The sequence below is a fragment of the Equus asinus genome, chromosome 3 (genome assembly GCF_041296235.1).
Source record: "Equus asinus isolate D_3611 breed Donkey chromosome 3, EquAss-T2T_v2, whole genome shotgun sequence".
Classification (NCBI taxonomy): Eukaryota; Metazoa; Chordata; class Mammalia; order Perissodactyla; family Equidae; genus Equus; species Equus asinus.
The window spans coordinates 1496952-1509890 of record NC_091792.1 but is presented as its reverse complement, the minus strand read 5'-3'; the positions used below and the strand labels follow the sequence as shown (position 1 = coordinate 1509890).

Below are 12939 nucleotides of genomic sequence, written 5' to 3'. Positions count from 1 at the left end.
GGAGATGAGGAAAGCCTAGGAAGAAGTGGAGACAGTGCCCATGGACCACTGTTTGCACGAGTTTTCTGGAAAGTCGATAACGAGAATTTCGTACGCCGATGAGAGAGGTTAGGTAGAGAGGCAGTTCCCGGCGCAATTTAACTCAACGACAAATGAGCCATCGTCATATTCAGGCCTGGTGCCGCGACCGACAAGGATGCTGAGCTGAAGTTCCCGGCACGTTAACAGCCCACGGGGTTGGTCAGGGTGACGTGGGCAAGATGATAGTCAGAAACACACAGGGACGGTACCATGTGCCACTGCAGCGTGAACACGTAAGAGCAAGAAGGGACACGTGCGCCCTGCTTGGCTGCACAGGACAGGGCTTCGTGGAGGACTGGCATTCGAGGAGGTCACTTACCGTGTCTTGCTGTACGTCAGGTCAAGGTCACGTCTTCGCAAGGAGGCCTGATGGGTACGCCACGGGGACAGATGCCGTTGTGTGCGCGCGCCCGCCTAGTCTCCACGTGGGACGGGATCTAGCGCAGAGGCGCACGGAGCGGGGACCGTCAGGACCCCATCCTTACCGCGAACGTCCCGTCCGGACAGCGGGCGCAGGCGGGGCCGTGAGGGACGCAGGCGCGGGTGCGCACGTGCGCGGCGGCGGGCTCGCGGGCGGGGCCTCGTCCTGCGGGTCCCGGCGCGGTGGCGGGCCGCCTCGGGGCTCGGGGCGGGGTGTGAGCGCGCGCAGCCCGGAGAGGCGCCTCGGACGGCAGGGGGCGCAGGCGGGCAGGCTCCTCGGGCGCGCAGACTCCCGGACGGCGGCTCCTCGGGGCGGCGGGCGCACCGGCCACTCCCCTCGCCGCCATGCGCGCGCTGCTGCGGCTGCTGCGGCCCCGGCGCCCCGCCGCCCGCCCCCCGGGCCCCGCGCTCCGGGCCCCGCGCCGCGCCATGGCCGGGTACGGCACGGAGGAGCGCGGCCGGCCCGGCGAGCCCGGCTACCGCCTCTTCTTCAGTGAGTACGGGGCTCCGTCCCCGCGTCCGTCCCTCTGTCCGTCCTTCCGTCCCCGGGCCCGCCCCGCCGCCGCGCGGTCCAGCCTCGGGAGCCCGCGAGGGGACGGCGGCTGAGTGCCGGGGCGCGGGGAGGGGGTCGCCGTGCCGTGTCGTGCGGGGCCGCCCTGGGCCTCCCGGGTCCCCTCGCCCGCCGCCCGGTCGGCTCCCTGGGATAAGGCCCGCCCCCTCCCCCGGTCACTGGGGCCGCCCTGCGTGGTCGGAAGGCCCAGCGGCCCGTCACCTTGGCCCCGCCCGCAGGTGACCTGCGCCCTGTGCCCTCTGCTTGGCGCCCCGAGACCCAGAACGTCCGCGGGTGCGCCTCCCCGCCGCCATCCTCCCGGCCTCCTCCCTCCTCTGGGGACAGGCCCGCCCCCATCCTCCCGCCTCCATCCCCCGGGGACACCGGGCCAGTCCCCGTCTTCCCCGCCTCCTCCCGGGGACAGACCCGCCCCCATCCTCCCCGCCTCCTCCCGGGGCCAGACCCGCCCCCATCCTCCCCGCCTCCTCCTGGGGCCAGACCCGCCCCCATCCTCCCCGCCTCCTACCGGGGCCAGACCCGCCCCCATCCCCCCACGCCTCCATCCGCCGCCGGGGACACGGGCCCGCCCGCATCCTCCCCGCCTCCTCCCTCCTCCTGGGGACAGACCCGCCCCCATCCTCTGGCGTCCATTCCCCGGGGACACGGGCACGCCCCCATTCTCCCGGGGACAGACCCGCCCTGCGCGGCCGCAGCGGCCCCCGGGTCCAGTCACCCCCCAGCCGCCCCGCCGGGCCCTCGAGGCGACCCGGTTTCCCGTCCGAGCGGCGGGGCTGCGGGAACCCGGGGAGGCGGCGGTGAGCCCGCGGCACGGGCCGGCCGGGTGGAGGCTACTGCAGTGCCCGCGGCCGCTGTGGACCTCTGTGCCTGCAGAGCGGCCACAGCAGGGTCCCGCCTGAGCTTGGGGTCCAGGGGGATTCGATGAGAGGGAAAACCGAGCTGCCTAACGTCTTGGGATTATAATGCAGCTGGTACTCACATTCCCATTTTCTTCAAAATTGGTTGCTTCGTGTCTAGACTACATGTTCTCTCATCCTTGTTTGGTCAGGACCGATCAGATGGTGGGGAGCCCTGAACTGGAAGTCCCAAATTCCCAAATGGGTTGTGTTCCAAAAGGTTACCATGTGGTGATATTGGGAACAGTTTTCTGTAGAAACAGGCTTTCAAAGTGACAGCCAGGTTTTTAAGCTGATGAACGCTTGTCTAACGCATATTTGGGGAAAGAATTCTAGATTTGCATAAGTACAGTGATTAATCACAGACAAAATAGTCGGTAGATACTAGGGGGTGTGCTGGACGCTGCTGGGCGGGGTACTGCCCTCAGGAGATTTGTAGCTTCTGCAGTAGTTAAGGGAAGTACAGAGGCACTGGAAACATTCTGCTTGGAGGCTGGTTGGGAGAGAGCAGTCCAAAGGAGCCTGGAGCATGTGGGGCGCGCCCGACCCCGCTGGCTCCGGAATGGGGAGTCCTTGCCCTCGCCCTGCAGAGCCCTGAACTCTGGCGCAGTGCTTCGCAGGTGGTTGCCGTGTCTCTTTCCCCCAGGCCCATGTCTTTGGCTCTGAACTGCAGCAGCTGACCTGGCGGTGGCCTTCAAGACCTTCTCTGAATGACTAACGGATCTCCCCAGTCTCTGTTGGGGCAGTCCTCCGTTAGGGCATTTCTGGGGTCTGTTGGCCTCTTGCCCTGGTCTGTTTCTTCAGCTACAAGTATATTCCAAACTTGTGATTTTGCTGTGACTAGAATGCCACAAATAAAATACTTTTTCACTCAGTTGGGGTAAATGGCAGAAGAGACGAAAAAAGGTTTTTTTGAGGTAAATGGGCAAGAATTGGGAGAAAGGGAAGTGTGCTTTGGGGAGCTGCCAGGCCATGAGATGGTCATTGGAAGGTGGGGCGGGTTCAGCAGTTGCTGAGATGAACACGAGATGGCATGCTTGGCCCAGGACTGTGGACCCCAACGCGGGGCGCGGGACCAGGGGCAAACGGGGAGCAAGGTGCTCTGAGTAACCGTGTCACTGTTGGATGTCTCTGGCTCTGGCAGTGTCTGTGCGGTCCTGGGGCGCACTTCTGGCTCACTGCAGAGAAGAACGTGCCTATGGGACCGCTTGGCCCAACTGTGTTACTCAGCGTTATTACAGTGGAATCGTTTCCAGATGCATCCCAAGTCTCTGAGAGGCGAGTGCAGTGGGAGGGGGACCATTTTTGAGCTCCTTTTCTGTAAACGGTTTCTCTTCACTGCCATTCAGAAGAGTCAGAATGATTCATGTAACACTTCTTTCCTGTTAGTTGGTGTTGAAGGTTGTAGAAATAGTTAGTACTGGAGTGAGACCGGATGACGGAGGGAAAGAGCATCCTGGTGGAGTGCTCAGGCCTCCTCGGGGCGGCCCTGGCCCCGTTAGTGACTGTGTGTGGCCTTGAGGAGTCACTTAATCTCTGTACCTTGTTTGATGAAATCATGGAAAGAGGAGATTGGGCTGGGTGACCCTTTTCCAGACTGTGCCTAGTCGAGCACAAGCATCCCATGGGTGTTGTCAGGTTTTCTTCAAACAAAGGGCTTCATGGTTTAAGAGATTAGCCGAACACTCCATTTTATCACCTTCTCAGAGAGTCACAATGTGCCTATTAAAGTTCTGGGAAATTCTGATGGAAAGTGACTTGTCCCACAGTTTTGAACCCCAGGGCCCCAGTTCTCAGAATATTTGTTAGCATCTTAGTGACCCTAGAGTTTCGTGAAGTTCAGTTTGGGAAGTGCTGGATGAGATGACTTCTGAAGATTCCAGAAGCAAGTGTGTCTTGGAAATTGTTCTAGATTAATTGTCAAGCGCTTAGGTTGTAAGTCTGGCTTGACTATCTTGGGTGTCACTTGACAGCCCTTAGCTCAGTTTTTCTGTCTGTAAAATGAGGACAGCAGTTATAATTCTATAGAATTACTGGGGCAGTTAAATGAGACCGTGTGTACAGGTTATCAGTAGATAATCTTTGGTAGCATGGTAGGCATTTAATATATGTTCTTTTTCCCCTTTTACTTTAAGACCTGAGATCAAAAATTCTCATTGTTACGATCTGTGGAGGGCAACAGCAAGGGGATGTGGATAAAATTGAGTATTTTGAGTATGTCCCAGTGAATAATTCCTGGTTCTCAGAGTTTTGATGGTTACTGCCCTGCAGTCTCTGAATTAATTGTGAAATCATAATGAAGTTAGACTTGTTTACGTGGGGCCACAAACAGCACTGCATGTCAGTGTTCCTTGGATAGCCTGCATGTTTTTGTTTGTTTTGTTTTGTTAGTAACTTGAAGGATCACTATTTTAGTTTTTTACACTTTTCGTAAAGGATGAGGAGAAGCTGTGCTTGTCGTAGTTTGGATTCTGTTGCTGTGGGGTGGGCGGCTGGTGATGACAGAGAAACTTAGAGACGGTGCTGTGGATGGTTCAGGTTGCTTTCATTTAGCATGAGAATGAGTCACCCAGTTCTTTAACAATGAACTGATTTGATCATTCACAGTAAGCATATGCTTATGTTGAAGTTACTACAGGTTTTCTAAGTACATCATTTGTGTAGCAGGTGGAATCTGCTGTTGAATATATCATACATTTGGACCTAATAAAATTTCCTGTGAATAATCCACAAAATACGTGTTCGAGTCTTAAATATATGAGTTCCTGCAACTTTTCTTTAGATTGGCTTGTATCGTAGAATTTGAGTTGATGCAACAGAAAGTAATGGTTATTGTGTGAACATAGAAAAGTTACTTACGTTTGTTTGATTTTCATCATAGCTAACGCTTCCAGTAGAATCTCTATGAATGGTTTTAGCAATGTAGCATGTAATCTAATAGTATGTTGGTACTTGGCATAACGTGTAGCTATTTGGCATATATACATATAATCAGATATGGTTTTCTCATTCCGTTAAATTCTCTCACCCAATAGTACAAGTAATAAACTTTCATCCCGATAGGACTTGCTGTTATGAGAGAAAAACATACAGTCAGCCCTCCGTATCCGCGGGTTCTGCATCCGAGGATTCAACCAACCCGGATCCTGTGTGTAGTGCTGTGTTTACCATCTGCCGTTGGTTGAATGTGAGGATGCGGAACCAGCAGACACAGAAGGCTGACTAAGGGACTTGAGCGTCCACGGCTTTCGGTATCCACGTGGAGTGGTGAGGGGGTCCTGGAACCAATCCCACGCAGGTATGAGGGACGATTGTGTAGATAACGTACAAAATGATGGAGTAAAGTCTCCTTTCAGTCCAGTTGAAGGGCGAGCTTTGACACTGTTTGGCCGTATCCAGTGTACATTGATGGGCCTGATAGAGTTCGTTAGGTTATATCCTGTTAAAGTGACAGTAAGTGAATTAAAAAGAACAATCCTAAAACAGCAGACAGGGAGCCATCAGAGCTAGACATTTTGGAATACTATAAAAGGAGAACGGAGGGAGTTGTGGTTATTGATGGAGCAGCATGCAGGAAGTCCCCGCTCTGGCCTGTGCTCAGGGGCTGTACCAGTTTAGGAAGAAGCTGAACCGCTTTTCAGGACCTCGGAGGGCTCACAGACATGTTGGTGTGGGATGTGGAGGCTGACGCAGGGGGTGAAGTCAGGTTTTGTTATGGGATCGCACACGGAGCTTCACCGTGCAGGCTGGGGCTGAGAGGTGGTTAGCGCCTTCTGTAGGAAATGAAGATGTTGGAGGGAAGTAGGATGGCCCAGTGGTCTTGCTACCCCTGCAGAGCTCTGCGTCCTGGCAGTCAGGAACCCCCCACACGTCTCCGGGAGCTGGCCCTTCCACGAGCCTCTCCGTTGTGGGCACACATCAGGTGTTCTAGTCTCTTCTCCAGCGTAAACCAGATCATCAGGGACCAGCTTCAGGTGGACTTTGGTCACCGCACGCTCCCGGACTTTTGCTGTTGTCGAGGCCACCGTGACCTCTGTGCAGCAAACTCAGGCATCAGTTGTAAGTTCTCAGCTCGCAGGAGTTCCCAGCAGTGTTTTTTACAGTCGATCACTTTCTCTTCCTTGATTCACTTTTCTTCCCTTTTGCCTCTGGGACAACACTCTCTTACCCTATTTTGATGGCTTCTCCTTTGCATTCTCCCTTGCTGGGTCATTCTCATATTTCTGAACTCTAACATTTGACATGCCCTAGGGCTCAGTCCCTAGCCCATTCTATCTGTTCTCTCTAAGGCAAGGTTGTAAAGGGTTGGATAGTAAGTAGGCTTTGCGGGACATGTGTTCTCTGTCACAGCTGCACAGCTCTGCCCATGTAGCACGAGAGCAGCCAGAGTGAACACCTGGGTGTGCTGTGTTCCAGCAAAACCTTATTTACAGCAGTAAAAACAGGCCGTGGGCTGGACTTGACCAAGGGTCAGTGTGCAGGCCACTGTGATTGCTCCAGGTGATCCCATCCAGACCCACGGTGTTAGATGCGTGTTGTCTGTGCCTCCCACTCTCTTCTGGAACTGAGAGTTTCCGTGTCCGGCTTTCCACCTGTATCCCCACATGATGTCCAAGCAGCGTCTCAAGGTTCACACGATGGAACAGAACTCCTGCCTCTTCAGCCACTCATCCTCACATCTGTAACAGCAAACTTGGGATCATTCTTGTTGCCCCTCTTCCTGTTACTCCCCCCCCGCGCCCCCCCCCGTTCTTCGGTCTCTCCCTTCAGCTCTGCTTTTGGAATGTGTCCAGAAGACAGTCACTCCTCTCCACGCCCACCTTGCTGCTTTATACTGGTCACCATCATCTTCCACTTGACCAGTTGCGGTAGCCTCCCGATTCCTCACTCGGCTTCCACTCTGTCTCCCATGGTCTGCTTTCCACACAGAAGTCACCTTGACCCTTTTAAAATGTGAGTCAGATCGTGTCCAGGCTCCGCTCAAAACCCCAGTGGCTTTCTGTTTCACTCAAGATAAATTTTAAATGTCTACCGTAGTGTACAAGGTCCTGCGTATCCTCCCGGGGTGTCTGCTTGACCTTCTGACTCACTTCATTCGGGTCTGTGCTGCAACGTTGCATGTCACAGGGGTCCTCCCTGACCTTCCTTATCAGGTGTTACCCCTTCCGTCATTCACTCTTCTTACCCTGGTGTGTTTCCCTGTGTGGGTGTGTGGTGCCTAAAGCAGTATACACATGTTCCTTGTCTTTCTACCCCTACTGGGACAGAATTGCCCTAAGAGCAGAGACTTTGTATACCTGGTACCCAAAACAGTGCTCAGCATGAAGTATTTACTGAATGAATGAAGAAATAGAAAGAAACCTTATAAATTAAACAGAAAAAAAAGTATACATTAAATGAGGGGGAAAAAGGAAAAGAAAGAACTTGAATTTTAAAAAGTCAAATGGGTGTCCTCCAAGATTTTAGAAGCTATTGCATTCGTTAAAAAGGAAGAAGAGGCTATGGAGAAAAGGCAGGCAAAGAAAAGATCTCTTGGAGATTAAAATGTGGTTGTCAGCACAAGGAGCTCAATACAAGGTGTGCTGGGTCGAACGGTGTTCTCTTGTTTAAAGCGACCAGGTTTGTGCTAATTTGTTATGGCAGGCCTACAAAACTAACACAGAAAAGTTAGAATATAAGGTAAAGAAATCTACCAGAAAAGAGTAAAAATGTCAAAGAGACAGAAGAGATAGAAAGAAGAAACATAGAGATTTAATCCAGAAAGTCTGACATTTGACAGTATGAGCTCCAGAAGGAAAGAACAGATGAAGTGGAGAAGAAATTGTTTGATCTAGGAACTTAAGGACCCACGTGTTTTGAGTCCCAGACGCTTTACTGTGAAATCTCAGAAAACTGAGGCTGTAAAGAAGATCCTGAAAGTCCTGGGGCAGGGACAGAGGAAGGGGGGAGGACAGGGGCCGGGGCACCTGCAAGGGTGAGAATCGGACCCGAGTCTGACTCACAGCAACCTGAACACTCTCGACTGGCGCGGTGCCTTCAGAATTCTGAGAGTGAGCCATCGTCCTCGTAGAATTCTCCACCCAGACAGCCACGGACCGAGGATGAAGATTGGATAGAGACGTTTCAGACCTTTGAGGACCTGGGAAGTTTACCGCACATGTGCAGCCTTCTGACAGAACACAGGTTGGGGATGTGCTCCTGCAGAACAAGTGTGTCCACCAAAGAGGGTGAATGCGTGGCGTGCAGGAGACGGGCCTCCGCTGGAGACCACCACGGAGTCGTAGATGCCAGGGAAGCGTCGGACTGCAGCCTGAGGAGGGAGGTCCCACAGGAGCTGCGGGTAAGGAGGCTTCCATCGTTGCGATGGCGTCTGCAGGGCCCTGGACTAACTTATAGAGGGGGTTATGACCGACAGGGGAAGACAGGTAGTTAGAAGCACAGGTCAAAACAGAAGCTGAGCAGGAAAGAGATTGAATCACAACGTTCCAGGTGGCCAAGAATCAGCACAGGGACAATGCTTCTCAAACCTGACGGAGCATGAGGATTATTTGGGGATGGCTGAAAAAAAATACAGATATTCAGATTTCTCTCCTTAGGATTCTGATTCCCTGGGTATGGGATCCAGAGATCTGTTTAACAAGCACTCCAGGTTTTCCTTAGGGAAGGCATAGAAAATTCAAAGCGATTATAGAACCGCTTATCAGCATTGAATGAAGAAATGAAAGTGCAGAAGACAAAAATGAGAAGAGAAGCATGAGGAAAGAGGTAAAAAGAGGTTCGTAGAGTCGAGAACATACGTTGGATAGAACCAGGAATAAAGCTACACAGTAGAGATTTGACAGGGATCAGTCAGAGTCAAATGAACTAAACTTAGTATTGGAATCAAAAAATACTGTCTAAAGTTGGTAAGTAGGAACAAATCCTCTAACCTACAGGAAGAGGCGGGGCTCGCTGGAGAGACGTGGGGACTTTTGAACGTGAATGATGAACGTGCATTGCTTTGTTTAAACAACATATATGTAAAAAAAAAATTGGCAACAACACCTTGGTTTCAAGTCTAAGGAAACAACCAGCTGAGCTTCGGACAGGGAGGTTCCAGCCTGAGACGTGTGGCTGACTCCCGCCGAGGCTCTGAGCAAGGGCCGTCTCTGACGGGCGCCTCAGCCCGACGTCCTGAAGACATGCCTGCTGTGTGCGTGCCTGTGGCTCGTGTGTGAAGGGGATTGGCCCTTCTCTCGGGAGCCCCCGGGGTGGAGGTCCGTCTTAAATCCACCTGAGAGAATCTCATGCCCTCTGAAGGAGCACCGTGGCGCCCTCAGCACCGACCCCGGAAGACCGGGCTCTGCTCCCTCCGTTTGCTCCAGGCCAAGGCTGGCTCTCTGCTTGTCCAGAGGACCCTGAGCTCAAAGGGACCGAGGCAGCTGCCGCCTGCAGTCCTGCCCTGTCTCACCGTGCGCGGAGCTCATGTTTAGGACTTTCCTATTCGCGCATCTAACGCGTTGCCTTTTACATGCCAAACTGTATTTGCTTAACTTGAGGAAATTGAGAAAATTAAGTTTTGGAAGAATTGAGTGACTTTATCAAGCTCAGTAACTAGAAGTCAGGCCCCTGGCCTCTGAGTTTATGGCTCTTCTGCGACTTTATTGGTATATTGCCCATAAAAGCTCTATCATTATCTGAGATCTAAGGCCATATTTTATTTTTATTTCTCCAGAAATAATTTTTTTATCCTTTGTTCCTTCATTTTTATGTTTTTATTTATGCTATTTCCTGATCCAAATCGCTCCTTACTAGGTGTGCTGTGTGTCAGACATTTGCCCGTTTCTGCTCTTTGTACCTTCCAATATGGCAGCTAGGAAACAGTGTAGACGGGTCTGCTGCATCGCCTTGGGTTGGAATGTGATGCTTGGATCACCCCTGCAGAGGGGTGCCTTGGCGCGCTTCTCCCTCTCCCGCTGCAGCCGTCTGGGCCTCGTCCGGTCCTGCCCTTTCCTCAGACTCCAGTAGCACACTCTTGCATCGCAGCGAGTCTGCGGGGTGTGTCCCCAGGTGGTGGGAGCCCTGGAGCTTCGGGGACATTACCATCACATGGGTGTGCCAGAGCTGCCCTCTCCTCCCACTTAGAAGACCGGGACGTTGACTGCCACGTGGGTGTGCGGGAGCTGCCCTCTCCTCCCTCTTAGAAGGCCGGGACATTGACCGCCACGTGGGTGTGCTGAAGCTGCCCTCTCTTCCCTCTTAGAAGGCGGCCCAGCCCGCCTGTTGAGGTTCCTCTGCTGCCTTGATTTTAATAATGAACTTCTCTGGTTTGTGCAGCTCCAGGATCGTCAGAGCTGCCATTATTGTTAATCTCCATCACAGTGGTAGGTCCCAAATGTGACAACTGAAGGAATCCACTGAAGGATGGTATTTTTCTAATCCTCAGAATTCTGCTGTATCTTTGTAACTCAAAGCAGAGAATAGAATCACAGATTGGGGATTGTTCTTTGGAACAAGAGCTTCCATTTACACATTAATATATATTTTTCTTAACCTCCTATTTTTTTTCGCTCCATATTTATTTACAAAATTACAGGCAGTAAAATTCACTCTTTTTTGTGAACAGTTCTGAGTCTTGATAGAAATATAGATGCGTTTTAATACCATCACAGACAAGGTACAGAACAGTCCATCACTCCAAAAAGAGTTTCCTGTGGGCACTCTTGAGAGTCAACCCCACCCTCTATGCGCGACCCCCAGCAGCCACTGACCTGCCCTTACCCCTGTAGTTTTGCCTTTTCTAGAATCTCATCTAAGTGGAACGGCGTCTGGCTTCTCTTCACTTCACCTGCTGCATTTTAGATTATTCGTTTGTTGTGTATATCAATCGTTGTTCCTTTGTATCGTGGACTAGTATACTACTGAGTAAAACATCATCGTGTGGGCGTAACGGAATTTGTGTATCCATCTACCAGTTGGGCATTTGCTCCCAGTTTTTGGTGGTTTTGAATAACGCCACTGTAAACATTTGCTTAGAGCTTTTGGGGTGAACATGAGTTTCATTTCTCTTGGTTCAGTATTTAGTAGTGGGATTTCTGCGTCCCATGGTTAAGTTTATGAGAAACTGGGAAACTGCCACACTCTTTTCCGTGACTCTACCATTTTCAATTCCCACCACTATATTTTGTTTTAATAGAAAATATGTAAGTGGGACCCACTTAAATGTCTTTATTTATACAAAAGTAAATAATCATGAACAAACAGATAATTTTGTTTTTTGTGTTGTTGTGTTGGTTGTTGATGACTCTAAAGTCAGGCAGAGTTTGAAATTTGATGTGGTTGGCGAGAGAGAAGGCTGTTAAAGGGGCGTCCTTTCCAACTGATGAACAGGAGCTCTATCGATCGTGGCCAGAGTTTTATATACTTTGCTACCTGTGAGCCCTTCCGTCCTTCCATCCCTGTGGACAGGTCCTTCGAGAGTCAGCTTGTTGTTAGGTGGGAAAGGAAAGTTCACGTTGACAGTTGGAAGGTAGCAGATGTTTGCTCAGCACGTGTTTGCTGGATGCCTGCTCGGTGCTCAGTGCCTTCTGGGCCCTGGGGTCCGGTGGTGAGCACAGCAGAGCAAACAGCAGCAGCAGCACGACTGCTCCCTTCCAGAACTTGGGTGGGCAGTGCTGAGGGAAACCCACTCAGCGTGAGACGGGGAGAGCAAGTGTTGGTGGAGTGGTGCCCTTGTTACGTGCTTCTAACTATATCGGGCTGACTCCGTGGCTTGTTTTTGTATGTTTGTTTAAATTAACTTTATTTTGGGGTAATTTTAGACTTGGCAAAGTTTCAAAGATAGTACAGAATTCCAGTATATCTCTACCAACTTTCCCCCAATGTTAAAATCTTCCGTTACCATTTGCAAGTTTATCAAACCTAAGAAACCAGCATGGGCACGTACTACTGACTGGCCTGCGGCTTTGTTTGGCTATCGCTAGTTTTCCACTAATGTCACTTTCCTCTTCCAGGATCCAGTTCAGGGTACCACGTCATGTTTCACTGGTCTCCTCTGGTCTGACAGTTTCTCAGTCTTTCCTTGTTTTTATGACCTTGAGACTTTTGAGGAGTATTGGGCAGGTATTTTGTATATGTCTCCTGGTTTGGGTGTGTCGGATGTCTTTCCCATGGGGAGGCTGGGCTGTGGGTTTTGGGGAAGAATGCGCAGAATGGAGTGCCCCACTCGTCACAGCACATCAGGAGGTGCCTGCTGTCCCAGCCTGTCCCTGGTGATGCTGACTGCATCACTGGGTGGGGTGCTGTTGTCCGGTCTCTCCGCTGCGGTGTGACTGCTCTGCCCTTTGCGTGTTCTGTTCTTTGGAAGCGAGTCACTAAGTCCAGTCCACACTTGGGGGACGTTGACAAAAATCGTTTGGAATCTTCTGTAAGGAAGATTTGTCTCCTCTCTCTTATTTCTTTATTATAAATCACTTATTTGTATTAGTAATACAAATTACTAATACATGTATATTCATTTTATACTTTAGACTCATGTATGTTCATTTTACACTTTGGGTTATAATCCAGTGCTCCATTATTTATTTTGTTGCTCAACTTGTCCAGTCTTGGCCTTTGGGAGTTCTTTTTTTCTCCATTTCCTTTTGACATACCTTGAGCCTTTTGTTTTTTGAGCATCTGGTTGATTTCTGGGGTTAGGTCTTGTGTTTTCTTTGCCTCAGGCTTGGAATCAGCCCCTTCTTCAAGAAGCTCTCGATCTTTTGATTGGAGAATGGCATTTAGAAATCAAGATTCGGGGGCTGGGTGTACTCATTGCTATTGGGGTGCCAACTAGTCCTTGTTTTGTTAAAATATTTTTAAAGTCTAAATTTGAAGATTATGCCAAAGAAGTAGTAGGCCAGAAATAAGACACACCTTGAGTTAGGAATTACAAGGTGAAAATTTCTATGGCTGTATTAAACTCAGCTTTTGGAAGCAGATGCATTCCAATGAAAG

The 12939-nt window shown here is 51.1% G+C and overlaps 1 protein-coding gene across 6 annotated transcripts in view; it reads left to right on the top strand.

Moving 5' to 3' along the window:
• The first annotated feature begins 228 nt into the window (after positions 1–228).
• Positions 229–12939, top strand: part of PPA2 (inorganic pyrophosphatase 2) — a 73620-nt gene continuing 60909 nt past the window's right edge. The window contains exon 1 of one of the 6 annotated variants that reach the window (XM_044767453.2): positions 229–624. In XM_044767453.2, the coding sequence (XP_044623388.2) occupies positions 261–624 (364 nt within the window). In that variant the 5' untranslated portion in view covers positions 229–260. Of the gene's footprint in view, positions 625–756; positions 995–12939 lie in introns of those variants that run through there. The other 5 variants (XM_044767454.2, XM_070504532.1, XM_070504531.1 and 2 more) reach the window with 5 other exon arrangements.